We start from the raw sequence: 27,495 nt of genomic DNA, 5'->3' as shown, positions 1-27,495 counted from the left end.
CTCTGAACGAATTGTAGATTGCATGAATTGATGTCTAGTACAAAATCCCTCCGCTATCAATCAAGGGTATTCCGATATTTTCCAGCGCGAAATTTTGCGCGGAGCCGTCCCCGACTAAGGCTCGTCTCCCGACAACTCTTTGAAACGCCTATCGGATCTGCTGAGCCCACGAGACGCAGCTTCGCAAACAGGTGAGTGGATACAGCAAATGAGTCGATTGCGTTCTCGATCCGCGGAGCCAGAATGGAAGAAGAAGGAACCAATCCTTCACGCTCCAGAGACTGAGCCTCCTCTCCGATTATAGTGCAGGAGGTTCGATGTGGCTCGTCCGACCGATGTTGCTCCGAGCGGGAGGGCGACCGATAAAGTCCCGTATCCGACTTCCGGGAACCCTTTTTCGGATTTGTAACACAATCGGGACAGATTTCAGGAAATGCATCCCTCGAAGAGCCTAAAAGGTCGTTCTTGTCCCCGCCTCGCGCCGGTGGCAGCGACAAGTTCGACTTGTTCGATTCGAAATCGCGCACGAATGAGAAAGTACCTCCTCGGGATACTCGTGGGGCTCGTATGCATCCAGAAGTATAGGTGAATATTTTACGCGGAAGAATATTGTTCCAGATTGGGAATCGTCGAGTTTTGCAGTTACATCGAGGCTCGACATGTCTCTATGGGGTAGAGAAACTCTCGAATGGAACAGATGAGATCGTGCGATTAATTATTGATAATTGTGATTTGTAACTTTGTAAGTCGCTAGGAATGAAAGGAATCTGCCGGAAGCGCAGTCTCGTCCGCTTTCACGCACCAGCGCTCCTCCGGCCCGATAAATTCTACCAGATTCGAATAATTCGTCGTTTCCAATCGGTCGTTCTTCGGCGGATCTTCCAATCTCCAGTTTTCGCTCGAATGTGGACGACCGGAGGTTCTACCCCGACGAGCCCGCTCCCGATTTGCAATCTCATCAGGAATATTCGGCCAGAGGAGGAAACTCACCTCATTCTCTGAGCACATTTATTAGCTTTGACCGTTGCCGAACGGGGTACGAGCGCGCGCATTTCTCTCTCCAAAAGCATCTAACATTACTGGACGGATGATCAGCATGGCAGACCATCGATAATCGAGAATCGGGGTGATGCGCTGATCCGAGAGCAGGTGGACCGGTTCAACCTGCCCCTTTTCTTGGCATTGCGCGACGGCACGACCGGTGGACGGCACGGATTTCCTTTTTTTTTAAGCGGATACAAGAGCTCCATTCCAATTCCTCTCGAAGACGTCTGGCCGGCCTCCGCCGCTCGGAATCGCTCGAGCTCTGGTTACCATGGAGCCGGTTCCATGTTGACCGTTTCTCAGAGGGGAACGCTGTCGTGCGAAGCGCCTCCTCTTCAGTAGAGAGTCTACGCGACTGACCCGATCCGTTCGTCACCGTCAATGGAGACTTGCTGGTCCAACGATGAGCTGTAGCTGAATGGTGCGAGCGAAATTCACCGCACCACAGATTCTGTTCGATACTCCTCGACAAACAAAAGTTCGTACACTTCCATCGCGACATCGACCGACCTTGTCGAACAAGCCCCGAGAATATTTTATTGGGTGAGATCGAAAACGCTGACATTCGGTGAGCTTGACCACATTTCGCTCGAGTTAGACCTGATCGAGACATCAGGTCACAGACAGACTCGGTGCGCTCTCTGAGAACCCCTCTCTCGAGGCAGGCTCGATTGGGAGTTCTTCTGACTCAGGATACCGCACAGCGACCCTCTAAGGAATTCCGATGTCGATGAGTTCTTCGAAACTATCTAAACAGAGTCTTGTATCGGTCGAAGAAGAAGCCCGATCCATCGCAGCCCACTCGGAGAGCGGAAGAAGCCTTTCGGAGCAATTTCGTGCAAGTTTGCATCTCTCCCCCTTGTAAATAAGACCATGAAGAAAGAGAGAGAAGTCGTAAGGAAAATCATGAGCAACATAGTCGAAGCCTGCAATCGCTCATGCCGCGGGGAACGCGCGGGACTTGCGTAAAACTGCGTCGACCGAGAGAAAGTCTCCGACGCGGTGGAGGCGAAATCCCGCAAGGGATGAAACGATCCCCTGACTTACTCCTCACACTCCCTCGCCTAAGAGCTCCACAGATTAATTCCTGAGACGCCTAAGGGCAAAAAAGGTCGTTCTCCTTGACGTTTCTCGCGCTCCGCTAAGTTCCATCCGTCGAGCGTATTATTATTCTTCCCACGAGCTAAGGACATGAACAAACTTTTAGAGCGACCCACATCACGGAGCCCAAGCTTATCAAATTTCTTCCCCGACCGTCCAGAAGGAGCGGAGGTCGGACTTCTCCCAATACTTGTATATTCCCGCTCTCTTTGTGAGTTTTGAAGTTTCTCGGTTGGTGTACGGAGAGCTTCGGGGCGGAAAATCGACGATGTAGCCAAGTTACTCTTCAGAGGTTCTGGGTCCTACCGAGACCTTCTCCGTGACGTTCCCGTCCGCCCCCAGGGGTTTTCGATCGAAGCATCGTTTTTTGATCCCGTTCGCTTTGGATCGTGCCGGAGCTCCCCCCCGCAGTCACGTCGGCGGAAGAGTCGAATCGTTCTCCTTGGGGGCCAACCCGACATTTTAAGGAGGGACGACGTTTAGGATAATCATCTTCGGCATAAATAATGAGGTAGCGACGCTCCATTAATTCTCGTCTCTCACGCCTTCTTATGTACGCTCTCGCACGTTTCCGGGTCCCACCGAATCGATCCAGCGGTGACGGTCAGGATCAATCTTGTCAGATCAAATATTCCAACAGGTCTATGAGACGTGAAGGATCGTCAATCAAGAGCAGGATCATGGGCTCTTCACCCTGAGAATTTTTGTTATTCTTGGTGTATCCTAGCCGATTTTTCCGATATGGAATTCCCCGCTCTTATCCATTACTCGGGTCGTTACTTCCTCTTGCAGCGAAACAATCCTCAAAGTAAACTCCGGAAGCCGGAACTCCGGAGAAGACGGTGTGCACGGAATAGCAAGGCTTGCTTTGTATAATAATCGATGATCCGAGATGTTTTACCCTTCACTGGACATCAACAAAGAGCGCATTCCCAGCTCGACCGCAGAGGTCGAATTCCGAGCGCTTTTTGCAATATTTCCAGAGAAGTGTCCACACGGCAGCACAGCGACGCAAAATCTAGCGAACAATGGCAGGTCCCGTCTCCGAAGATACTTTCATACGAAGAGCAACTCAAGATAACCCCCGGCAGCCCAGAAGCTCGAATTCTTCAGCGGCATCGATTTCGGAATTTCCGAGGAGTCTTCCGAGGGCTTTATCCTGCGTAGAGTGAATTCGCGCCCGCCGCCGGAGTACTCACCTCCAACGCAGAAAGTTGCACAAATAACGATAACTCGAAGCATTTTTTTCTTTCACTTCCTAGACATAGATGAAGGGAGAAATTCTAGAGTGGTTCAGTCTCTCGCGTCGGAATCGAGACGTCACTTCATGCTTGAAGTCACCGCATTGGTTTGAAGTTTCACCCACCAAGGACCACGTCCTCGACTCCACAGAAAACTCACAAAACTTTCTAGAGATCCGAAAGCGCTCTAGGGCTCATTCGACGTATCTTCTCCGTGAACTTTCCCACTTTGGGAGGGTGTTCTCTCCCTTGGATTATAATCTATGGAATGCGGGGCCTGAGTCACGCGGGTTGACCTCAGAGATGCTATCCAACTTGTGGAGTGCGGGCCCGCAGTACCGCGGAGCAGCGCCATCTATCGCTTCGGCCTAAAGCGAGACCCTTCCCGGAAAGCTCTCCCCCGATAGAGCTGACGTAACGACTCACCGCAGAGCTTGCCGTGAGTTGCAAGCCTCGCCCCTCATGCTCCTGCCTACCCTTTCCACGCGTTCTACATTCTCGTCCTAATCCCTAAGGGAAGATCTCTTGTTCCACACAACATTTCTTCATTTCGCTCGGAGACGACGACAGCGTCGTTTTTCCACTCGTTCCCATCTCGACTCCCGGAGACGAGCCCAGAAGAAGTCTCCGAAAACATCTCCGAATCAACCGTCTTGAGGTCAGAGCTGGCCGTCTCGTCAGCCTACGTCAGTGCATACGAAAATTTATCGACACCATCCCGCCCGATCCCGATGAGGCGAGCGGATCCGGATCATACATCCCATCAGATCCCTCGGTAGATATTCCTATTCCTCGTCTATGTCGCAAAGAGGAAATTCTCACGCGTTGAGGGAAACAGTGTGGGTGTCTGAATGAGAGAAAGCGGGCTAACGCTAGAGCCGTCGAATGAGAGGCGGAGAATATGGTATCCCAAAGTATGAATGGAGCAGGGGAGCTCCCGGCGATGTTTTGGAGGACCCATTTCTACTCGAAGAGCCTTCGGGAAGATACAGGGCCCTGTTTCATGGAAAAACGACCGGCTCCGAGGATCCCTCGCGGGCGAGTCATCAACGTGGCGGATTCCTCTCAGGCAAGGCCTCGGAACATCATTGGGAAGGCGACCAGAGCTTGCGGAGTCACTCGGGCTTCCGAGGAAATGCACCTTGCGATTGGATTCCGGGGGAACTCGCTCCCTGGCGAGGCTTCTCCCCCCACAACTTCCGAGCGCCGCATGTCCCGCGCGGGTTTCGATTCGAAATCGCCGGACACCGCGGACTTCCGACGACCGTGCTTGTACCCAACAAAGCGCATGATCCTTCTGGAGGCGGGAAGCCTTCGCGTGCAACTCTGCGCGAAGTCGGGCAGAGGTATGAAAGAGATCGAGGAGAGCGATTTCCGGTCTCGACTTTGGAACTCGTCAGTCATGAGGCCTCTTCGCATATTGCATCGCGGTGGGCTGTCCTAGACGGGGAGCATTCATCACTCGAGCCTAACCGGGCCGGAACGTTTCGGTTGGCGGACCCCCTTCCATTCTATCCGCTAGAATAGGACACGGCTATTTAGTCATTCGAGGAGGGGCTTTTGCGGGGAATCGTTCTGGCAACAACGAGTCGCTCGAGGGACTCGGTCGGATTGTTTCCGTGGTCGGGCGGATTCGATTCCGCTATCCCGCCGGCGAACACGAGTTGTCCTTCGACCCTGCAACAAGGGAATTCTCTGGCTCAGCAGCGGATACCGCACAATTCAGGTGAGGAGCAAAACAGGGCAGGGCCAGGGCTCTCCAGGCGCGAGCCCGCTACCATTTATCAGCCTTTGCCTTTCTCCATCTGCTTCCTCTTTACAAGTGAAAATTCGTGATCCGACGAGTTACATGAATGAATCATCCTCTGAAGCATAAATTGGAAAACTCAGTAGTTCAGAACAAGTAATTTATCTCGTTCTCTGGACGGACCGAGCGAGCAAGGACTCTCACTTGACCAAAATTCTATGAGTATCGCAGCATATCTTTTTACAAGATCTCGAAGCCACCCGCAGTTGCTGCGCGGAAGTACCGGTTGAAACAGGTTGTCGTTCTTATTCCGTGCTCCCACCCCGGATTAATAGCAATGACAAGTGACCGGTCTCGCAGGAGACAGCACAGGTCGGATTCAGCCGAGCGTCGTGCCGATCAACGACTCCAACCATGCGTACTCTTGCGAAACTCCAGCGTACCATTTATTCATAAAAGACTCCAGGAACAATCCGTCATTTCCCAAGGTCATCCCGGACGCTCAATGGCGAATTTGATAGCGATCTCCTAGCGATCTCATCCGCCGCCCCATGATACTGGCCGGACTCCCGCAGAGGAGTCGCGTCTTCCTGGAGGCGAATTCCGAGACGATTTTCATGATCTGTTCATTGCGTCCTGAGATCGTCGAATCTACCTGCCGGAAAACCTCAGCGGACAGAGAGAGACCCTGGCGGCTGTTCGAATTTCATTTGAGCGAATTATTATTCTTTCCCTCCACAGAGAGACACGGACGCGTGGAAACTGCGCTAACGCGATTTACTCGCCCGGGCAGCGATGACTCCGAGCAGCAAGTTTTCACGATCAGTTTCGCGCGTGGGCCCAACATATGACGTCCTAAAGGCTTCAACGAGCTCGACGGCACGGCCGCATCATCAACCGTCGGGTGGGAACCAGGTCACGGACTGAATTCGAACGACACGCTTTCTGGATGCATACGTGTTCCAGGGAGGTCCTCGAGCTTTCAGCCCATGAAGGGACCTTGGGCATTGTGTTAAGAGGATATTGGGGATTCCGGCCGATATGGCGCCGTGTTTTCGTCTCGAGGTGGGGGGAAACCCTCTACCTCCCGCACACGAGACAAAATCAGACACCGAATTTTGACGATGGTGGGAGGAATGGAGTCTCAACCTTGATGTAGAGAGGAATATATTCCATGGGAGCCGCTCTGGATAGAGATTGGGCACCGCGCCTGAATCATCGGAAACTCATCGAGGTTTACCTCGGAACGGTGACGTCGAGGAGACATTGGGCGCTCGGCCGAGCCATCGTGCGATTCATTTCGTCGTTTCGGATGGGGTAGCTGATGCATCGGCGTGGTCGATGGAGCTGACGGCGAGTATTCTTTTTATGCGGTATCCTCTTATCCCCCAATCGATTCGGCTTGTCATTGGTGCGTTCCCCGGAAAACGCCATCGCTTCCGAGAGCTCTCAGAAAGGGAAATCCTCTACATCGAATTCGTCCGAAGACGGGAGTCTTTTGGCAGAGGAAATTTCCTCTGATGGCCTTCCGGACCTCCTTCAATGACCAAGAATGACTTACCAAGAATCGAGGATGCTGCTGATCACTGCAAACGAGTGTCAGATTCCCGCGAGGCTCGGAGAATCTCGTCTCCTCCGAGTCTCGGGCAGGGGTTCCCGCTCCACGCGCCTGATCCTTTGCATCCAATCTGTATACAGATTCCCATTGCGTAGGACGGCGGCTTTTGATTTCTCGATTTGAAGCTACAGTAAAAGCCCGTTACTACGAACACGAAGGGACCGACGGAACTGGTTCGTTGCACCGAGTTTTCGCTGTAACGAAGGCCCCTCAACACTATCCCTATGGCGAGCTGGCCAAGGGAGGAGAAATTCCTTGTTCGTTGTACCGAGAAATTCGTTGTAATGGGGGTCGTTATAACGAGCTTTTACTGTATCGCATAAGTGGAGCGAAGCAGGCTCGAGGGCGAGCATTGAACGATGATTTGCGATCTGTATAGCTTTTCCTCATATCATGGGCATGCTGGGAAGACAGCCTTCTGGGGACGTTTTCGAAGTCGTCCCGGAAAGAAGCTCGAAATATCTGACGAATCCTCATTCATGTGGGACGTCTCAATCTTGGCAGAGAGATCGCCGTGTCAGAATGCGTGGACTCGTCCGATGTATCAACTCTTTGTCCTAGGATTCCCTCCTGTCTTCTCGTCTGGTCCTGTCATCCTATAACGTCAGGGATCGATTGCATGAGGCTTCGACTCGATTATATTCCTTTCAGGATTTTTCTTCAGTACATAAAGAAGGGATTGGGATTCAACCCAAATCAAATGATCAAAGCAAACGGCTCATGTCTCTTATCGCGTAGAGAGGCGTCTCTCTTCCAGACGATCAGATCCATCAGATTCACCAATCGTGAGCGCTCAATGTATGAATTAGAGCCGTCGAATACTTGCAAGAAGAACCCATGCAAGGAGGTTTCAAGCCCGAAGCAACAGACATCGAGGACAAGTCCCACTTTACTGTGATAACAGCGAGATCCCGGCCCGTGAATCCATGTGCACACGTGAAGTGCGTCCTGCGACGGGTAGTCCCATGCATTCGATTCGCGGACTTTGCCACCATCGGTGCGGAAAACCCAAACGTCGAGCTCGTGTTGTCGCCTCGGGGCTTCGCCTTAGGACGGACGACTCCGAACTCGTCCGTCATGTGTCCGAAAGTTTCATTGTATAAATCCATGAGAGAGTGATCCTTCAAGTCACGGTGTCATCTGACCAACTTAATCGGCTTCCCGACTCCGGACTGACGACATGAACATCGTGATCTACGGTCACTGATTTCATGGAATCCGTGATCACAGCAAACTTATTCGAGAGGTTATTCAAAGAGCACCAGCTCGACCGGCGTGGGGAATTTTCCTTGGGCTTCTCGGACCCCGATTCTAGGGGAACTCTCGAACTTTCCGGCCCCTTCCTTCTTGATCAGTTCGAGGGAGCGTCTTCCTAGGCATTAGCCTCATTTGTTCGTTACCCCTCTTGGTCGAAGCTTGCCTCTCGAGATTAAACTAGCCCAATAAGGGAGGAGCTCACGTGGCTTGGGCAGCTCTCGCAAGATAAACTGATTGCTAGCCTTGTCCACGTCAGATACCCCGTTCAGACAACTCCGAGTGAATGGACGCTTAATAAACAAACCCCTTCGGTCACATACGCACATTGGTGGAACCTGCAATATTCGACGGCGAGATTAAATTCTGCAGGTTCTCCGACCAGTCGTGGGAGCCTGCGTCGAACGGTGATGAATCCTGTCCGAATCGTCGAAGGTTCAAGGGAAATTACTTATTCTTGGAGATCTCCTAGACCCTAGACAACTTCACCAGCATTCGATTCATTGAGCCTATGAATATTTTCGAATATTCATACACTGCAGCACCTGCACCTGCATTCATGCACCACCAGCGAGACCTCTCTTTCAGTTGCAACAGATTCCTGGTGGAGGAATCCGGGCCCTTTCGTGAGTCTCACGGAATCTTCCGCGACCAATATCCAGGCTCCCATTCCCGAGAACATACCGTTGCGGTGCGATGGTTCGCGACTAAGCTCGTGATGGTCGGAGACATCCTCCTCAGAGCGGAGAGACACGGGAAAGCTTTGTCAGAATTGGGTTCGGAGGAGAGCTTTGCGAGCCTAAACGAAAAGTTATCGGGGTCGTCCATGGGTCTTGATATATGACGTATTTATGTCTTTCTCCTCAAGTGAGTCGAAGAACGCAATTCGGCGATCTTGGGCAAGTCAATCCACAGCGAGTCCCTCCGAATCCAGACACGCCGAGATCTCCATTCCAGTTTGGGCGCCTCAGGGTCTGATTGAAATCAGGGTGAGACCCGGAGTTTCCATGAGAGTCTCCGCTCTTGCTGAAACCTCATGGCGGTGACGGGACGCCGAGAGTGCAACAAATAGATGTCCGACATGAGCTCAAACGTAAACGTGTACACGAACACGCGCGAAGCTCCAACGTGTATGTCGTGTTTTCCGATCGAGGTCGAGTGCCGAAGCTCCATCCAGAAGGCAGAGTTTTCTCGAAGACGAGGCGACTGAACGATGTGCCCCATAGATACTCCACAGACGGAGGTGAGAACAGAGTTGTTAGAGCACAAACCTTTTTCGGAAAATCATGACTACGTCAAACACCCTCTCGTGGCGCGGATTGTACCAAAAATTTGAAGCATCACGGAGATTCCGCGAGCCATAATCAACATCAGCTGATGAGTTTGCGTTTTCGTCCCGCTTCAAGCAGCTCGCACACCAACGCAGAGATGCGCGAGGTCGTGGCCAGACACATTCGAATTCACCACGAAACCTGAGCAGCAGCTCGAGACCCCAGTTCAAGGCGCACGGTCAAAAATCCACGAATCTCGTGAGTACCCCTAAGAATCATTGAGAAAACACGACTCGAACTCGCGGCGGATTTCCAGTCGAACTCGCTGAAGATAACAGATCCGAGTATGAATTCCGCGAGATCGTTCGACGATCACCGGAACGGGGAGAACATTACTTTCTTTCTAGGATGGACCCTGGTATCGACACAAGACGAGACCGCCGCTGTCCAATGAAGAGAAGTGAGTGCTAGTCAGCAGGGTAATTATTCAGAGTTTCCGCGCTTCGCCACGTACAGCGCGAATAGCTTATTCTGGGCTAGAGCCCGTTCCGCGATCCGCGCCCGAAGGAGGGCTCCATTTCAGCGAAATCCGTGTGAAACGAGCCAACGAAGCTTTCTCCGCTCCACAGGATAAAGTCTGAAATGTGCCGAAATCTCGATGAGAAAGGCTTCTGCTCTTACGGAAGTGGATGCCGGTACGCCCACGACAAGTCGGAGCTGAAGACGGTGATCAGACATCCGAAACACAAAACCCAACTTTGCAAGTAAGATCAAGAAAGAGGGGATGAACTCTCTTCTGATTCGGAGGCTTAATCATTTGGACTCATCCATGGCTGAGGCATCGATTTCATCGTCGTCTCACGTTTCGGTTCTCTTGGGGCAGCGACTACCACGGAGCACCGGCGCTATGCATGTTCGGCAGTCGCTGTTCTTACATCCACGAGTCGGAGCCGAGACTACGAGAATTCAATGGGACGGACGATGGCAATCCCGGAACTTTCAACTCGCCGCTTTTCGTAAGGCGACTGCGGATGCTCGATGACACAATTCACGAATACTCGCTTGACACGGTCCGTTTCATTTTGAAGAAGAAAGGTGTCTCTCAGGAAGATATCCGAGAAATCGAAGGCCTCCCACGCGTGATCATTCGACTCCTTCGTCGTGCTCTCACTTCCAATCACGCTAGCCGGAGCATCGCGCGTGGTGACCCGACCGTCGTGCATCCTCCGCCACGTGCCCTGGAACGGCCGAGCCCGCTCTCAACGGGCGCAAATGACGGTGCCGTACGATTCGATGAGGGCCTCGCGCCCGCGAGTTTGCTCGTCACGGACCCGTGTCGAATCGTGGAGCAGAACCCTCGACCAATTCCAGCCCACGTTCCCTGGAGCATCTTCAAGGGACCTGAGAACCTTACGCCGCCTGAAGATTATTTGGTCTCGCTCTTCTACGGTGGCAGAGGAACTTAGGGTGTGCGAGTTCCCATTTCTTGGTTGTTTTACTCATTTTAAACTCCCATGACACGCACAAACTCGATTTGAGACAAACTTGTATCTCACATCTTTTCTGGGAACTTTCTTTGGGCTGTTGTTCTCCTCATCTCCCGAAAGTCGACGGCAAGAAGTGGAAGGACTCCCTCGACTCCGAGTCTAGTTGTTATTATCGTCGAAAGAAAGTCAATCGACCATCTCCGTTCGAGTTAGAACCGGAAGGGATCGCATTGTTTTTTTTATCTCATCAAATAGGGACTCGTTCGAGTACAATCGGCACAGAGTTCGAGAACGTCGGCATGACGTTCTTGGAGGAATCTGAAGTCGGAAGGTCTGCGACTGAGGATCCTTGAGAGACACAATCCGCTCGCTATCATGCAGAATTGTGAATTCGAATCTGGACGAAAAACCTAATTTTGGTTCTGAGTGAGTTTCAATGACAATCTGTACGGATAGGACCGAGATAATCCAGAGCTTCTAAAATAAATGACGTTTCGAAAATTCCTCGTTTGGTTCCCTGATGAGCTCCTGCTAGACACCCGTATCCCAATCGTCCGGAGCGTTTCTCCAGCTCGGTGCGTCCTAGATGAGGTCTCAGCTTAGCTCTGAGCAGTTACGAAAAATCAATGCTCTGACCGACCGACCAAACAATTTATTCATGTGAGAACGGAACGGCTCATGTTAAGCTATATCACAGACCATCTCAGTTTTGTACGAAGTCGAGGGGCTCCCTATCCAACGACTTGAGTGTTCGAAGCGCTTTGGTGCCCTTTGTCGTGCTGAGCGCTTTGAGAGCTTTGAGCTTGTGAGTTTTGACCTGCTCCCGCTGCGTGTGAAGCGGAAGACTCCTGGCCGAACGACTCTTTGTTCGAAAATGTTTCCTTGTTCCCAGATGAATTCACTGATGACTGTCCTCGGTTGTAGTTCCACGACCCTTGACCTTGAGCGAAACCAGAGCTAGCGGACCCTTTTTGGAGGGATCCAGCAGAGCTTGAAGCCCCCACTGGAAAGATTTCGACGCCGACGGATCCCGGAACGACACCGCCATTGACGTGAAGTCCAGCGTTGGAGTAACCCACGCTGGGGACACCGAGGGGAAAACCTCGACCCGAGTGGATGCCACTAATCGGAACACCAGTTACACTTCCGGAAACCCCAGAGACGCCGCCAGCGATCTGAGCGGAGCTCAATGCTGTGCTCGGCGCTCCGACGGGAACCCCTGGGAGTCCGGTGGGGACTCCTGGGAAAGCGGGGGCCCCCAGGGGAACGGTGGGGATCGGAAAAGCTGAGAGGCTTTGCTGCTGATTAGCGAAACTAGCGAGATGATCCCCGTGGTTGAAACCGCCGGAATGCGAAAACTGCCCGGAGCCTTGGTTGAAGGCTTTGTTTGAGGAGAACGCAAAATTTTCCTTAGAGCCGCTCGACTCTCTGTTGCCGAACGTTTTGGCAGCTTGTGCCCCGTGGTCGTATCCGAAGCCTCCTTGGCCAGAGGACGAGCTGGCTTGCTGACCACCTTTGTCAAATGAAGATTCCTGGTGCGCGGCTGCGGTGAGTGGGACGGTGGGAGCTGCGAGGGATTTGCTGTCGACCGCTGCGGCAGGCGCTGCAGAAGTCATGGCGACCACTGCGGCGAGGAAGGCGAAGGCAGCGAAAGCTTTCATGTTGACTCGGGAGGTTGTTTCAAGAGATGGACTCGGCGGTGTTGCGATGGGGAAGTAGAAGCAATGCGTTTATATATGTTGGAATGGAACACAAGAGTTCCTCCCTCTCCCAGCGTCATATGACGCCCGGGATTCACCGGTGACGCCACTCGCCGTCACCGTTTTCTGTTCAAGTGAACCAGAATCAGCGCTCAGGACCCTCGCACGGTGACCGGCGGCCATACACGATCAAGATATCGGTGCGCTTTGAATAAAACGATCCAGAGGCTAGGTATCGTCAGCTCGACAAAACGTAGATGATGTCATGCCTCGAAATGTTCTCAGACAAGAAAAGAGGAGAGAGCTTCGTGTTTCGAGACTCAGTGCTCCTGGGGTTGAAAAATGAGGCGGTCGGCCAAGGTGAGAAAAGAAACAGAACCGATCTCCAGGAGAAGGCTCTCACAATGCCCGGCCCACGGCGTCCTTCTACGCGGCCCGCGAATTCTATCCCGGGCGACAATCAGGTCGGAATCGGCTGGAACAGCCGACTATCGGACATGGGCATCAGAATCGTGGAATGGAAGAAATCTGCGCGAGTTCCATCGCCTGACCATAAAGGCTCAAACTACCGCACTGAGTCAGAGTCTCACGCGCTGTGCTTCTCTATTTGCGGAATCGGGCTATCAATTGATCTCTGAGGCCCGCCGTAGGTACGCTGTCGAACCGGGAAAGTAGCCATCGGGACTCCTGAAGCTGTGAACGCTGCTCTAGAAAATCGCGCAGTCTCTCAGATCTTGCGATCGGGACGAAGGTTTATTCGGTTGAATGAAGAAGTGCCCTATAAAGGTCTCATCAAGACAAACAAACATCTGATGGTCCGACGGAGCGTGAAATTTTAACGAGCTTAACTTCGTCGGGGCCCAGATTAATTTTACATAGCGTAGATTCACCGCATGTCTGTGTTAAACTACTGTACTTCCATCGTAGCTGACCTAGAATAAGGGGGATCGGTCAGGAAGGAGAGCTGTACGCGAGTGAATCCGTTCACATGAACCGAAATTACTCTCGATATATCACGCCGGGGTCCTTCGGTTTCAAAAAGTATCACTCGGAGCCGTGGAAGCTATGACAGAGAGTCTTCCGATAGCTGTTGGGCCTTGGGATATATTTTCCGGGCGCGACGACTCAGCTCTGCCCCGGGGATCCGCGTTTGGATTGGGGAACCAAATGTTGCCCGACAATCTCGACCACCTGCCGGTCCTCGGAGAGAATCAAGGTGATATACGTCGGATATAGCGGGATGATGATATACATCGGATTTATTCGCCACCTGTAGCCGGGGTTTCCAGTTTCTAACATTTCTGGTCTTGAATCGTCCGCGGAGCTGCTGACGATGGACGCTGGCCTCGATCAAAACATCGACCATCATTCCGCAGCACCGGACGATCACATATAACGACGGGTTCCGCCTATGTACTCCCGTCCAATTTTCTAGTCTCCATTCAGATCACTCTTAACGACTGAGGGAATAGAGGTCGCGAGACCTGTCAATGTACATATGTACGTTCGTCCCATGGCCTGGCCCGTCGATTGAGTTCGTCAACTCGATCCCCGATGGGAACTCCGATCCGACAAAGACTTTATCTCCTCATTTCGATCGGGAGTATTGTAGGGATTATGCATATGGTACGGTGGAACTGCAGTAATCTGTCTCGTGATGAGGTCTCAGATTCAAAACTGCTCTCCAGCGCTGAGCGGCTTGCTGGAATCGCGCTAAACTCCTCGCTCCGAATCGAATGCTCGCAAATCGACACAAAAAAAACCAAACAACCTTTATTCTTTATTCCACATATTTTTAGTTATTAGAATCTATGCGACTGCGGCTCCGGACTCATAAAATCTTCGGAACTTGAGGGGGCGTGCAGGCTTCCGGTAGAATTCAGGTACGAGGCGTCCCAGGAACAGGTGGAGCAGCATTCCTGTCACTCCCCAGATTTTGTAATCCCCTAGAAATGGAGGAGCATATGTTTCTATTCCTCGTTTCTCTGCGCCATCTTGTTCTGTGGCATGGTGATTGGCTCAGACGTCCCCGGTCGCAGTCTCACCTGCTATAAATACGGGCGATGAGTATATGACGTCCTTGTGGGCTCCACGAAACGATGTTTCGCCGATATTCTTCGGATCACAGAGTTCCTCGACGGTTCTACTAAAAACGACGCTGACCTGCAAGAAAATCCTCTTTCTTCGGCACAGCAGGTCAATCACCTCAGACGCGGACATGTCTAGATCTCGAGGGGCATGATCCGCGAATTTTTCACTGGTGCCATCTTTCCCGAGATCGATGGTCTCCGGGGGATTCGTGAATGCGTGGGGATTGATCTCGGAGAATTGGACCTGATCCCGAAATACCAGGACCGAAGACCGCGATAGATCAAGCGACCACTATTGGCTGCGTTTTCCCGGCTCACACAACGCACCTTTCTTGGTTTTCCCGGAGCATTCCGCCGTACTCCCGGAAATATATCTACGCTCTGAGAACTTTCCATCTCGAGAGGTGCGCTCCGCGGATACATCAAATAAACCTTTCTCACGGATAATAAGCAGAACGTAGGGACTTGAGGTCGAGGAAGTGGGCGTAAATACTAACTTCGTCATAGTTTATGTCGAGTTTATGGGAGTCGATATCGCCGATATTAGCGATGATAGCGGTTATCTCCATCTTGTCCCTCGGAAGTTTGAACCTCGGCATCGCTCCGATGACCTATAAGAGAAACTTCATCCATCAGCTGAGCTCAGCACCATGCGGGCCATTATTAATTTGATGACGAAATTCGACTGACCTCGACATCGCCGGATTTGATTCCGAGCTCCTCCTCGGTCTCCCTCAGGGCCGTGTGCGTGCTGTCTCGATCGGCTTCCTCTGCAACGCCGCCCGGGAAACACGGATAACCCTTGTGCCGAGTCAATTTATTCGACCTCAAATTGAAAAGTATTGACGGTTGCTTCTGCGGAGAGAAGAATGCCAGTTGGAAATGGTACTCGACAATCAGTTCGAAACCGGCAGTGATTCTCGTATCGATCACGAACGGAGCTTCAGGCACCGGAGAACTATTCGAGAGATCGGATTGCGCCCCCCTCTCACCTTGTGTAAACACAGCGGTATGAGAACCGCGCTCTGTCGAGCTTTCCCATCGGCAGTGAAGGTTCCGAAAGCTTTCTCCGCAATCTTAGGCTCATTCAGTTCACGTAGAGTTCTCTGAAGATTCGCCGGCGAAAAAATATCCGTGCTGAGACGTCGGATGCCGAACGAGACGGAGGACCCGTCCTGGAATTAAATTTCTTCTGTGAGCCGTGAAAGGCTCGCTGGTATTCCCGTAGAGTTCACGAATTGGAACTTCTCTCGACGACTGATGAAGAGTAATGTTCTCATTGATCAACCCTGGAATTCCTCTCCTCTCTGCACAGCTGATTCAGATCGAGCTCAATGTGGGCATAGGTTTGGGCTAACGAGGATACGTTCAGATAGGACCCTACTGACCACGAAATATCTCCGGAGCATCCTGTTGCTTTTAAAACACTAAGTAAAAACAATTCCACCGTGACATCCGCGCTCATAATCGCAGATTGAGTTCAATGTCATCAGCTGATTATGACGACTATATCGCGAGGAGCAGAGCGACAATTCTCGATCGCGGATGCATTCATGCCTACACTTGAACGCAGATCGCGGCTGCTCAGATCACTTAGAGTGCTCTTCCTCGAATGTTGCAAAGAAGTCGCCTGTGAGCCGGCTCCGTGGGATACTCTGGTCCAGTCATTAGATCTCTTCGTCAGCTATCAGGGCTGTACTCAATCAGACTCTTTATTGCTCGGGAAAATCGCAGTAATGCCCATGGAGCAGCGCTAGTTCAAGTGCGCACTCCCGAGGGAGCCGCGTCTGAGCCCGTCCGCGAGTCACGGGAGCTTCTACCCTTTCCCAGCACCGCCACCACCATATGCTTCTATGGATTCATCCGTCCTGGGTCCTCAGCGGTAGCAGCAAGAAACCCCTTGTATCAGCCGTGAATTACAGTGAAGATCAGGGCAGCGAGTTCGCCTAAGAGAAGGAGACGCCTAACAGCTCGTAACAGTAGAACCCTCCGCAAGTGTCCTGAATTCCACAACACATAGTCTTTCTGGCAGAAACCGGTTCCCGCATATTGGAGCGTAATGGCCGGGAAGTTTTGGAGCTCTTCGCAGTTTCAACAGTGGATACTCGATCGGCAAGACCTCCTCAGAGAGCGACATGGAGACCTCCAGATTCTGAGCGAAGAAGAGTATCACAAAGTGATGATTTTCTTCGCGAATTTCATTCAGGTAGGTCGGAGGAAGCTTTTTTTTGCCGCCATACCTGCGGCGAGCTTCGAGGTTCCCTCGGTAGATGAGCTGCGAATTACCTGTGGCATTGGATGACTCTCATTCAGACGGCAAAGTCAATCCGTCGCTAACTCTCGAGATCTGTAATCGTTGATTGAGCAGGCGAAAATCTGAACCGGGACAAGTCGTCGAATATCAGAGAAAAGCTCATTAATAGGGGGTTCATTCCTTTTGCAGTCTTTGGGTGAGCAGCTGAAAGTGAAACAGCAGGTGATCGCCACAGCGACCGTCTATTTCAAGAGGTTCTATGTGCGGAATTCCTTCAAATGCGTCGATCCCTTGCTCCTCGCTCCTACCTGCATCTTTCTCGCCTCGAAGGTGAGTCTCTTATGATGATCACAGGTTTATGCCTCCTGATGAATCCCTCGACGGGCATCGGAACTATATATTTATACCGGAGATCTCGACATAGTAGGGAGCGCCGAGCCGCCTCGAAGACGCCTGCTTTTTCCAGGTGGAAGAATTCGGTGTTATATCTAACTCAAGACTGATCTCAACTTGCCAAGCCGTTGTCAAAAACAAATACTCTCACGTCTACACTGCGGAGTTCCCCTACAGGTAGAGCTCCGCATATAATGAGCACTGGACTTACATATATCCAGGAAACCGATATTCGAGGTGTCGAGCTAACTCATCTTCTACGGATTTTCAGAATAAACCATGTGTTGGAATGTGAATTTTATCTCCTAGAAGTCATGGATTGTTGCCTCGTCCTCTATCACGCTTACCGCCCACTAGTGCAATACGTTGCGGACATAGGTCAGGAAAATGATCTCCTCTCGACGGCATGGAAGGTACGTGGAATGCGCTCTTCAATCTCTATGAAAAGGCGAGAAAGGACTTGCTCTCAGGGACGGAGCCCTTATCTTGAGAATACCTGATCCAAACTACCCAAATCCATTCTCGTATAGGTTGCCAACGACAGTTTGAGAACGGATGTTGCTCTGATGTATCCGCCGCATCAGATTGCCATCGCCTGCCTCCACATCGCGTGCGTCATATTGCAGAAGGACTATAAGACCTGGTTCGCGGAACTCAACGTAGACTTCGAAAAGATTCTTGAAATCACTCGAATAATCCTGAACCTTTATGAGCTGTGCAAGAATTTCGACGAGAAGAAAGAAATTCCCCAGATTTTGCAGAAAGTTCCCAAGCCCAAAACGCAGCCCTCGCGGCCGCCGTCCCAGGGCGCGGACGGCCAGCCGCCGGCACAGCCGGTCGTTCAGCAACAACAGCAGCCCCAAGGCCTACAACAGCCTTAGTGGGAGAAAAATCCTTGCTAATCGTATCTGGGCGCTCGAGTAATTCAATTCGTGATCGATTATTATTTATTCAGAGAGAGAATGAGACCGCTGCGAGAGCAGCTCTCTTTAGGATATCTCGGATTCGAAATTTCGTTTTTTTTTCTCGATTCTTTCGTTCTCTCAGCCTTGATGGCTGCAAGCTATCCCAGCTAAACCCCCTCATTTTGATTTCTTTCAATTTCTACGATGACCGGACAACTTGACGACCGATACGGGAGTATGGACTCGGTTGATTTTATCGTGAACGCTCATGGCCTGCCGGTGTACGGCGGGCTTCTTTAAGTTCCGGTGTTTCCGGGCGGTTGCAGATGTGAATTCGTGATTGCGTCTCATCCCTTAACGGTACAAAGCAATGTGAAGCTGACAGTTTGTAATATTTGAGGCAGAATGTAAATTTGTAAACTATTCATCGAACCAATTAAACAGAGATTCCAGTAAATCGAGAGGTGTTTCATCAAATCAGCGAGTTTATATATTAGCAATAAAATCTCAGAGATTATCACTGGCGTGAGTCCTATGCCGTTCTGATTGTCCGCAGCAATCAGTCAGACTATCAATGTAAAGGCAGATCGTGCCTAGGGCGAAGCCCTAGAAGCTGTTCCGCGACGGAATGCTATGCAGATGAGACGCAAACGGGGCGGGGTTGGCGTTCAGGGGCAAAGCTCCATTTGAGCCAGATGTTCGAGATTTCTGAATTCTGTACAAAGACTTCAAGTCAGAGGTTCAGACTCCTTTATACAGGGCGGGCGGGTGGCTGGCTGGGATTTCCTCCGAGACAATCGGGTCGTCGTGGGATGTCGCATCGGAGATCCTGGGTTCACCGGAAAAATGAAGGACGATTCAGAGCCTCGCGTCAAATGGATACGTCTCGTGACTTTTTCAGCTTCAGCAATCTGCTCAATTCCCTGTGAAATCACAGAACTTTTCGTTATCACACATGCATGCGTGCTGGTGGATAGGTAAGTACTTCGCAGGGTACCGATTGGGAGAGCCATAATCGTCGAAGCCCAGTCGTCTTACGTTCGCAGCCTCTTGACGTTTTCCGTCGCCTCGAGATCCTCTTGTACAATCTTCCGGATTGTCTCTTCGGATTTCCTCTCCTCGGAACTATCGTAGGTTCGCCTGAACGAGATGAGGAATCATGAGCAGGCAGCGAATCTTGGGGAGTAGACGATGGCGAAGCGGAAGAGGGAAGGGATTACCGGATACCGAACTTTCCAAATACACTCACTTAAGGTAGAAGGAATTCCACATCTGAATGCTCTGAGGGGCCACCGAAGGCCAGATCACGTCATCGAGAGGATCATACAAGGGATTCAAAATAGAATCTGTGTACTCGTTCTCGATATATATCCATAAGGAGACTGTGTCTTCCAAAACCCGATGGTGAGCTCGTTCCCTGTCAATTCAACAAAGTATTCAATCAATCGCTAGCTGACCCGCATCTGACGGGGGGAACTGAGATGCATCGGAGCCGGCCGATCGTCCTGTGATGCTTGTTCATGGCAGAATACGAATTACTAAACTCAAGAAGCGACTCACTTCGAGGAATTACAGAGGAAGGTTCCGCAATTCGAGGCGTAGATGTTCGAGATCAGGATGAGGAGAAACTCTTGATTGAATTCGAAGCACCATGGGAATTGATGCATAAGCTGAGGAAAAGAGAGAACTTGATTTGTGTCATATTCCGCGACATCATTCACATGCCATTCCCACGGAGATTCGGTCACTTGTTCTGATCGTTCGATAGGAGCTTATCTGCCCCGATCACTATGCACATTCGCCCACCTGGTACACGCAATCCAAGAAGAGGATGAAAGTCGGATGATTATCCTTGCTTTTGGGCGCAAACGGTCCCGATTCGTATCTGGATCGAAAAGGATGTCCCGCGCTCAACCATTCCCGCTCTATGAGCTCCTCGAAACCTGGAAGGCCACCGTGATGGAGCGTCGAAATAACTCTCATTCGAAATTCGGCTAACCGACGATCTGCTCGATCCAACGAACGAATTTTACCTTGAATGGTTCGCAACTTCGGCTGTAAAATGACCTGTGTAAGAGATGAAACCGCGAGTGTCGCATTCATCCCAGTCGCGCCGTGCAAAAGTACGGACACGCCTGAAATTTCCGAAGGAGGCTCTCAACCTACAATGATCCCCACAAATATAATTCGTATCATCCGTAGATAAAGATGCGATACGAAGCCCGAGGCGCAGCTCGGCAGGCTCCCTAGAAGTGATTCGTACCGTCGACATGTAGACATTGAGCGGTCACGCAGGCGTGCTGCATGACGTCTTTGACAGCTGTCAGCCAGCCTGAACTCTCCAGTTTGGAAAGCCATTTATCCACGGTAATGGCTTCATCACAGCAGGCTGTAACCGGTTTGTGGAGCGGAAAAAAATTTAGACGAGAGTGCCATGAGATGAGACTTTCTTCCTCTTTCAGACTGATCACATAGCGATCGCTCCTTATCACCTTCTATGAACTTGGAGTACGAATCATTGCTGAAGTCAATAGGTTTGTTGATTTTCTTCCAGAGTGTATAATGAGTTTCGGGCTCGATACCGCCTCCCTTAGCTCTAGCGAGCTCTGATTGCTTCACGCTTCGCAAATCCATAATGAGTCCCTGGAATGAACTCGAGCTATTCTATTCAGACCACTCTGATTCTCAGAATTCTATAGGCAGCGCATTCAAATATCACGAACTTTTTTATCGCCACAGATGACGTTGCTCAGCAAATTCTCATCGGCTCTACATCTTCGACCCGTAGGTCCGACCAGAGGCTGACCGCTCCTCAGAAGAACGGCGCCGGTGACGGTCGAGCTATGACACAGGACGGGGAAGCGACCTCCTTCACGGAACAAGGCAGATTCTGGAAATAGATCGGAGCCGGTGTTCACGATGTCTCTGAGGATTTTTTCAGTTTCCACCGAGAACTCATCAAGAGCTAATGAATACATGGGGAACATGTGAATTCTTCGCTCTCACAAAATATTCCGAGAATTATATTCCAGACGATCCCCGCCGTGGAGCTCGAGACGAACCTCTGAGATCCTGATCAGATGCGTCTTTCGGGACAATCGCTCTCTCCGGGTAAGATGAGCATACACCGAAAGTTTTGTTCACTTCGGAAATCCGCCACTTCCCGCGAGCCGGCATGGACGGTAAATCTTTCATGGGAATGCGAGGATGGTTCTTATAGGCGGGACGGAAACAGAAAGGGTAGCTATTCCGGACAGGTTCGGCGGACACTTTCTTCAGGGCGTTCAACGAATCGGCGATTGCCGAACAATTGTCCAAGCCAGGTATGTCAAGCTTCAAGCAACGCAAATCTTTGCATTTGAGGTAAAGCATTGTCGAGTTGGGACGGCGTTCGACTATGTCGACCATTCTGTGGAGAATCTGAGAGGGAAAATCATTGATTCAAATTACATCGAGCTCAGAGCAGCCCGTCACGAAATACTCGGTGCCTCGAGGCTCTCAGCGGACTCCCGCTATAGAACGTCCTGACTTACTCACCACAATCTCGTTCTCCGGCTGTTGGTGGATTGGCGAACCGGTCTGATTGTCGTTGAGCTGTTTCGGCTTTTCAGAGAAAATAAAATGGTACGAAGACATCACGAGGGTGCCCTCGAGACGGGGTTGGTGATTCTCATAGAGGAATACTTTCTCGACCTTCGGGACTTTTATGTAGTCGGTCAGATCCATTTTCTGAGGGTTGGAAGAATGAGACTTTCAGGGAGGGGAGGGGGCAGAAGGAACTCTCGTTCAATCTGAATGGCAATCATCTCAATCGATCGACTCCTAGCTCCCGGTTCTGCGCCCCAGCTCCAGAGATCCAGACTACTCCCCGGAGCGACCGGGCGAGCGAGACTGGATCGAGGTGGAGGGGGAGTTTCCGTTTCAGAATGACCAATCCGGTTTGTTGCCTGACTTTTCCCATATGGTGCTGAAGAATTCCTTCTTGGTGAGCATGCTAATAACACTCACAGTATGATTCGTTTGGTTGTGGAAACCCTGAGGAAACTTTCCTGTGCAAACAGAAACCCGTATAGTTGAACTCCGAAACAAAATCACTCTATGTCAGATCTACTCCAGACCATCATCACCATCACACTTGTACTAATGCTCGGAACGTGGGGAGCCCGGATGCTCTCGCGCGAGTGGAGCTCACGAGCTCAAACTGTCATATCATATTTCTGGCACGTTCGATGGGCGTGCACATAACAAAAAGTTCTTCCTGACAATCGCTAGATTTGAAAATTCATCCGGAGGCGTCGCGAGACGGGTGCATGAACCGTCAAGAAACTCATCCAGATTTCTTCCGTCGGATTAGAGGGGAAGGATCCCACAGATGTTTGACAGAAACCCCGGCACGGCATGCGGTGAGCAGAGAACTCAGCTTCCAACCCGCGTGAAGTAGGCCTCTTCTGATTGAGCTTCCGACAGGGGCTGAGGCAGTTCTTCTGCCGTTTTCCGAAATTTTCTTTGACTCCAGTCTGTTCGCCGAGAGATTTTGAGTTGCAAGATTCCTCCGGTGCACCTCGACGTGAGCTCATTATATCTTGTTGCAAACATTCTCGGTGTCAGTGTTTGAACTTCACAGCCTCGGTCAGACGTATCCTCCCAGATCAGGGGATCATGGAGTTATCGCCGGCAGATATTGCTTTCCGTAAATTCATACAATGTGCTCATCGCGAACATGGCCGATGGCAACTTCTCAGAGACCAATTGAAACCGCTTTGGAGAAGTCTGAGCGAGTACGAGGAAATGTATGCTCAGGTAAACGAATCGAACCGACTGCCACGAATGAGGCTTTTCTTCTCCTCCGGGTTTGGGGGTAAAGTAAAGCCTGGGAGCCTGCCTCATATGGAGGCTTTCTATCTCATATACTTCAGGTGACGAGAGAGAACGCAGACCTCCTATTCGGAGAAAATGAATTCGAAGACAGCTTGCTAATCAATTTGGAGATGAAGCTCGAGACGGCTCGACAAGATGATTTAAAAACAGCGTCTACCACGATTCAAGGTTCGCGAATCAAATTTTCGAGAATCCGTTTCCGACCGAGAATACTTTCCAAAGATGAGCCTTCCAGCGGATAGAGGAGGAGAGATTCTAGGGATCGTATTCGACTCCAACGTCGCGGACGGGTTCGGAGACATATGTTTGATGGACTTTTTGCTAAATTCTGGATTTTCTGCTCAAACTTAGATATGCGATCGGTTTTCCACAATATCCGCTCCGCGTTGGTTCAGCTAGAGTACGATTTGAAACCTCTTGAGTCAATTGTGGTCTCTGACGGAGCAACGAACCTACGACCAGCGTATGGTGAGATGCGAGACACGTGCTACAACTTGTTGCAGGTAGGTCACGCGACGGAGAAGCCCTGCCGTGCATTACAATGAGACAATGAGCGTCCGAGAAGGACGGAAATCGAGTAGAGTAGCGGGGATCGGACATCGGATCAGAGACCGGTTATAGCCTCCTTTTTATTGAAAGTTCCTTTCAGGGTCTGTGGCAAGACGTCTCCGAAGGGGAATATTGCCTCGAAATGATGACCGCACATCTACCTCTGAGCTCACCCGCTGTCCAGGATCAATTTTCTGAAATGTTATTGAGGTTCATGTTGCCCTTGAAGCCGTACATGGCAGAGATGGGCGTCAACTTGGACTCTCCTAAAACTTTGCTGAGTACTCCGAAGTCATCCAGAGTTTCCTTGCCGTAGATGGATTGAGAGATAATGTAAATACAATCAGTTTCGATTCCCAGAACTGTGTAATTTCTCATTGTACCGCGGCACCTGATTTGTGTCATTGGCGGATACCGAAGGAGCGTCAGGCGACCAACCCTCGCCGATATCGCGGTAAGAGTTATGATAGTCGCACCGTCACACGCAGAGAGTGGCCCGCGGAGAAAAATCTTCGCCGCAGGTGTCATCAGAGCGCGATACGTTTCATATTTTTCGACTTGAGGCAGGCCGGAGCAAGTCCAGCCCTTCTAGACAAATTTAAGATCAACTACCCCCTAGCATTAGATGCTCCCGAGTGGACGGAGAGTCTTACAGGCTCTCGCTGGGGTACGCGCCGTCAACTCTCAGGCGTATTGAAAGCATCGCGGAGGCGCAGGCTGGCCGAGTACAGTTGGATTCCCCTTATAGAAAGCTTGTCCTTCACCCCTGTATTCTGAACCTGCAGGGCTTGTTCTCACCATTAATGCTCTGAGCCCTGATAATTGGGTAAAATTGTGGATCTAGTTTCCCGGCCAGAATGGCGCGCAAATCGCTCCGCGGGTCCGGGATGACCGCGCGTCTTCCTCATCCAGAATAACCCTGAATAAGAACAGATTCTTCAAATCTCGTTTCGCGAAGTCATCGTTCCGAAGCGGGTACGAAACGCTCCGGGTTCTGACTATTCTCGTCGGCGATTTTCCAGCATGCATCGATCCGATTAGAGGAGTTGGGGGAGTGACTTCTGACTCCCTCCGAAATTCCGCCGTTAGTTCCGAGCACATCTTGTTCCCAAGAACGAAGTATCCTCCTCCGAAAATGTAGGGGTCCCTTCACCCTCCCCCTCCTTAGAGCACTGGCCTCTGCAGGATTTTCCTAAGAGGGGGGCTAGATCGGGTCTACGCATGGGGCTTATGTCAAACGTTTCAACTCGCTCGTGCACCTTACAATTAATATTACGCTCGCTCAATCTGGAAAGGGGCCATGGAACCCCTTGAGACCTCCCACCCTGCGAACGCTTCCGCTTCAGGGACACGATCTCGACATTGTAGTCTTGAGTCATGCATGCCGTAGAGCTCTGATGGAACGCATAGGAGAAGCTCTTTGAGCTACATCGAATCGATCCGATGTTCCGCACCTGACATGCATCAGGATGCGCAGCGGTCTTCTTCGTTTCACGTTCACGCGCATCGTCTGAGGACGAGTGGGGCAGGCGCGATTATTATCTGTAGTACTTGATCCAGGAGAATTCGGAGGCCTCCCTCCCAGAACCAAAAGTGTATCGCAGAGGTAAGATCTAGGTATTGCTCCTCCGCGTGGAGAGACCTCGCTCACTATTCCACTGACTGAGTGAGTCGGATTCGGAGCTCGAATATTGAAGCTTGAGAATCTTCTCACGGAAAGCACCATGGCTCCGACATATATTTCGTTATTTCCGAATCATTCAGTCGCGGGGCAGAATTATACAAAGATCATCTTGCGTCCAACGCTTATGGTGCCGCAGCTAGATGAGGTGCAACGTGCACGACGAGAGAATACAGTGTGTGGAATCAGTCACCGCCGTCCAATGGCTGGCTTTCCTTGCCGTCGGTGGTCTCGAGTTCAGGATCTTGCTCTGTCACGTCAGGCTGCGAGTCACTTTCCGCGGTCGAGGCTAGCGTATCTAGCTCAGTGATCTCGGCCGATAAGCTTTCAGTCGAGTCGGATAGACACAGGCATTCGCCACAATGTCTCACACAGCGAGGGCCATCATCGTCACAGACAGAGTCGCAGACGTCGAGGGGACTATGACACTTGACATCATAGTCGAAATCGGCGCATTTCGGCCAAGTCGGCTGATCAGTCGGCGGCTCTTCCTCGTTGCCGTCTGGCGTGCCGTCTTCGCATTCATCACCGTTTCCGTCACAGGGTGATATCGCCGCACAGTTGGATGCTGTAATCGTTATGAGAACAATCGCCACGACTAGCAGGACTCTCATGATTGCGGGAGCAGAAGCTGCGCTCGTGGATGGAGCTGTAAATGAAGTGCGATCCTCTTTGAGAACTTGCGAGTATTTGAGCGTAGTACTCCCCTTGACGTCATCGTCTCGACGGGCGCAGCGTATGGGAAGGGATTTCGATAAGATTTGCAAGCTCCGGAGAAATGGGAGAGTTTGTTTATACAGTGAAACCTGACTCAAGGGACCATCGCACAAAGGGACCACCTGAGGTTTCGGGTCACTTCTCTTTGGGACCGATTCTCCTCCCATAGAAGTCTATACCATTCTTAACGCGCAATGGGACCACCGGAGCAACGGAACCAAGGACCACCTCCCCCGGAACCGAGGGTTCCCATTACCTGCACAATCTGACCGCAATTTTTCGAACGTCTCGAGTTTATCATCGAAATCAGAATAAAAACATCGATTGTCGCGTGGGGACTACCGTGATGCGTGAATTCAATTCGCAGATGAAAAGCCGGGACAGAAATCTTCTCCTGATACTAGACAACGCTCCCTGTCATGGTCACCGCACCTTGAGCAACGTGAATGTGTTGTTCTAACCCCCGAACGTGACTGGTGAGTTGCAGCCTCTAGACCAAAGCATGATCCAAGCATTCAAAGTTCAGTACCGCGATTTGATGCTGCGATGGTTGGTGTCGAAAATGGACGACTGCCGTTCGGCGTCAGAGCTCGCAAATACGATCAACGTTCTCGAGGCTATAAGATGGGTGATTCACGCTTGGGATAAAGTCCCAGAACAGACCATCGCATGCTGTTTCCGAAAATGTGGTATCATTGGTACGGACGGAGGCGAACGCGACCCGACAGAGGATGTTTTCTCTGATGACCTTCTACATTTGTGTGCACGGACAGGCGTCGCGGATCCGTGTTTCATGGAAGACGTCGAGCGCTTCCGAAGCGCTTCTGCCGATGAGCCTTGTCCTCAGTCAGCGGACATAACGGTCGATGAAGAAGAGGATGCGTACGTGGAGAACCCGCCCAGAGAGCCTCCATCTGCAAGCGAAGCGCTAGATGCCGTCGAAACCCTCAAGTTGTTCGCGCTCACGTCGAGCGCGCTATTTAGCGGTGCGCGCGGTGCGCTGCTTGACTATGAGAAGCAGATCCAGGATTTCGTTATACAGGAGATGCTACGAGCTAAGCGACAAAGCACCTTAAATTCATTCTTTTGTAGAGCTCAACGTTGACGCAGCAATGTTTTAAGAGTTCCCTCCATGGACGATGGTTAAATTAATTTGTGCTCCGATTCACGATGTCTCTTATCATTCTTGACCGCCGAATTCGGTCAGATACGGATTCCACGTCTTTTAAAGGTTCAAAAATCCATAACCAGAGCCACAGGACCACCTGACTTATCGGACCGAATTCCCGCGGAACCGCGGGCGGTCCCATAGGTCAGGTTTCACTGTAGAATGATGGTTGAGGGCTCGCCGCCTCCCGTGCTTAAACGTCAAAGAGGACTCGTGCCCTCGGCCACGTCATCCTGCTCATATCCTCATCACCAGATGTCTGGCAAACTTCGGAATTCGAAAAAATATTGATCCCGGAATTGGAGTCGGTCTCAAGAATATCCAGTCCGGACAGAGTTCGCTCCTTCGAAGAATCGGAACAGCGGCACCGGATGGGGAGCGAAACTCGAATAATTAT

At 51.2% G+C, this 27,495-nt stretch overlaps 7 protein-coding genes across 7 annotated transcripts; 4 read left to right on the top strand and 3 right to left on the bottom strand.

The window, feature by feature from the left end:
• Window positions 1–9,191: 9,191 nt before the first annotated feature.
• Window positions 9,192–11,227, top strand: LOC100899350 (uncharacterized). Its single transcript, XM_003739502.2, has 5 exons — window positions 9,192–9,248; window positions 9,412–9,534; window positions 9,684–9,736; window positions 9,906–10,040; window positions 10,160–11,227. The coding sequence occupies exons 1-5, from the start codon at window positions 9,219–9,221 to the stop codon at window positions 10,740–10,742; spliced, it is 924 nt and encodes a 307-aa protein (XP_003739550.1). The 5' UTR covers window positions 9,192–9,218; the 3' UTR covers window positions 10,743–11,227.
• Window positions 11,228–11,417: 190 nt separating this feature from the next.
• Window positions 11,418–12,463, bottom strand: LOC100907698 (uncharacterized). The gene has a single exon (XM_003739560.2). It carries the CDS (start codon window positions 12,422–12,424, stop codon window positions 11,495–11,497), a length of 930 nt encoding a protein of 309 aa, XP_003739608.1. The 5' UTR covers window positions 12,425–12,463; the 3' UTR covers window positions 11,418–11,494.
• Window positions 12,464–14,211: 1,748 nt separating this feature from the next.
• LOC100907553 (nucleoside diphosphate-linked moiety X motif 8) lies at window positions 14,212–15,962 on the bottom strand. The gene is made up of 6 exons (XM_003739559.1): window positions 15,942–15,962; window positions 15,546–15,728; window positions 15,244–15,408; window positions 15,051–15,164; window positions 14,509–14,626; window positions 14,212–14,409 (listed from the first exon to the last, which is right to left on the bottom strand). The coding sequence occupies exons 1-6, from the start codon at window positions 15,960–15,962 to the stop codon at window positions 14,273–14,275; spliced, it is 738 nt and encodes a 245-aa protein (XP_003739607.1). The 3' UTR covers window positions 14,212–14,272.
• Window positions 15,963–16,612: 650 nt separating this feature from the next.
• Window positions 16,613–18,081, top strand: CycC (cyclin C). Its single transcript, XM_003739558.1, has 5 exons — window positions 16,613–16,759; window positions 16,997–17,137; window positions 17,274–17,377; window positions 17,472–17,613; window positions 17,731–18,081. Exons 1-5 carry the CDS (start codon window positions 16,613–16,615, stop codon window positions 18,079–18,081), a joined length of 885 nt encoding a protein of 294 aa, XP_003739606.1.
• Window positions 18,082–18,724: 643 nt separating this feature from the next.
• On the bottom strand, window positions 18,725–22,248 carry LOC100907267 (myotubularin-related protein 9). The gene is given in 12 exon segments (XM_029113309.1): window positions 18,725–19,028; window positions 19,144–19,245; window positions 19,355–19,522; window positions 19,666–19,775; window positions 19,912–20,048; window positions 20,139–20,240; window positions 20,369–20,494; window positions 20,598–20,748; window positions 20,829–20,995; window positions 21,168–21,525; window positions 21,580–21,834; window positions 22,114–22,248. Coding segments are annotated over 11 exon segments (1,725 nt in total). The 5' UTR covers window positions 21,832–21,834; window positions 22,114–22,248; the 3' UTR covers window positions 18,725–18,976.
• Window positions 22,249–22,458: 210 nt separating this feature from the next.
• On the top strand, window positions 22,459–23,879 carry LOC100899208 (uncharacterized). The gene is made up of 5 exons (XM_003739501.2): window positions 22,459–22,508; window positions 22,714–22,905; window positions 23,022–23,151; window positions 23,335–23,486; window positions 23,633–23,879. The coding sequence occupies exons 2-5, from the start codon at window positions 22,765–22,767 to the stop codon at window positions 23,846–23,848; spliced, it is 639 nt and encodes a 212-aa protein (XP_003739549.1). The 5' UTR covers window positions 22,459–22,508; window positions 22,714–22,764; the 3' UTR covers window positions 23,849–23,879.
• Window positions 23,880–26,432: 2,553 nt separating this feature from the next.
• Window positions 26,433–27,035, top strand: LOC100907124 (uncharacterized). Its single transcript, XM_003739556.1, has one exon. It carries the CDS (start codon window positions 26,433–26,435, stop codon window positions 27,033–27,035), a length of 603 nt encoding a protein of 200 aa, XP_003739604.1.
• Window positions 27,036–27,495: the final 460 nt, after the last annotated feature.

Source organism: Galendromus occidentalis, unplaced genomic scaffold (assembly GCF_000255335.2).
Source record: "Galendromus occidentalis unplaced genomic scaffold, Mocc_1.1 scf7180000076543, whole genome shotgun sequence".
NCBI classification, from domain to species: Eukaryota; Metazoa; Arthropoda; class Arachnida; order Mesostigmata; family Phytoseiidae; genus Galendromus; species Galendromus occidentalis.
The sequence above is the reverse complement of the archived record's forward strand: the minus strand, read 5'-3'. Positions and strand labels throughout refer to the sequence as shown.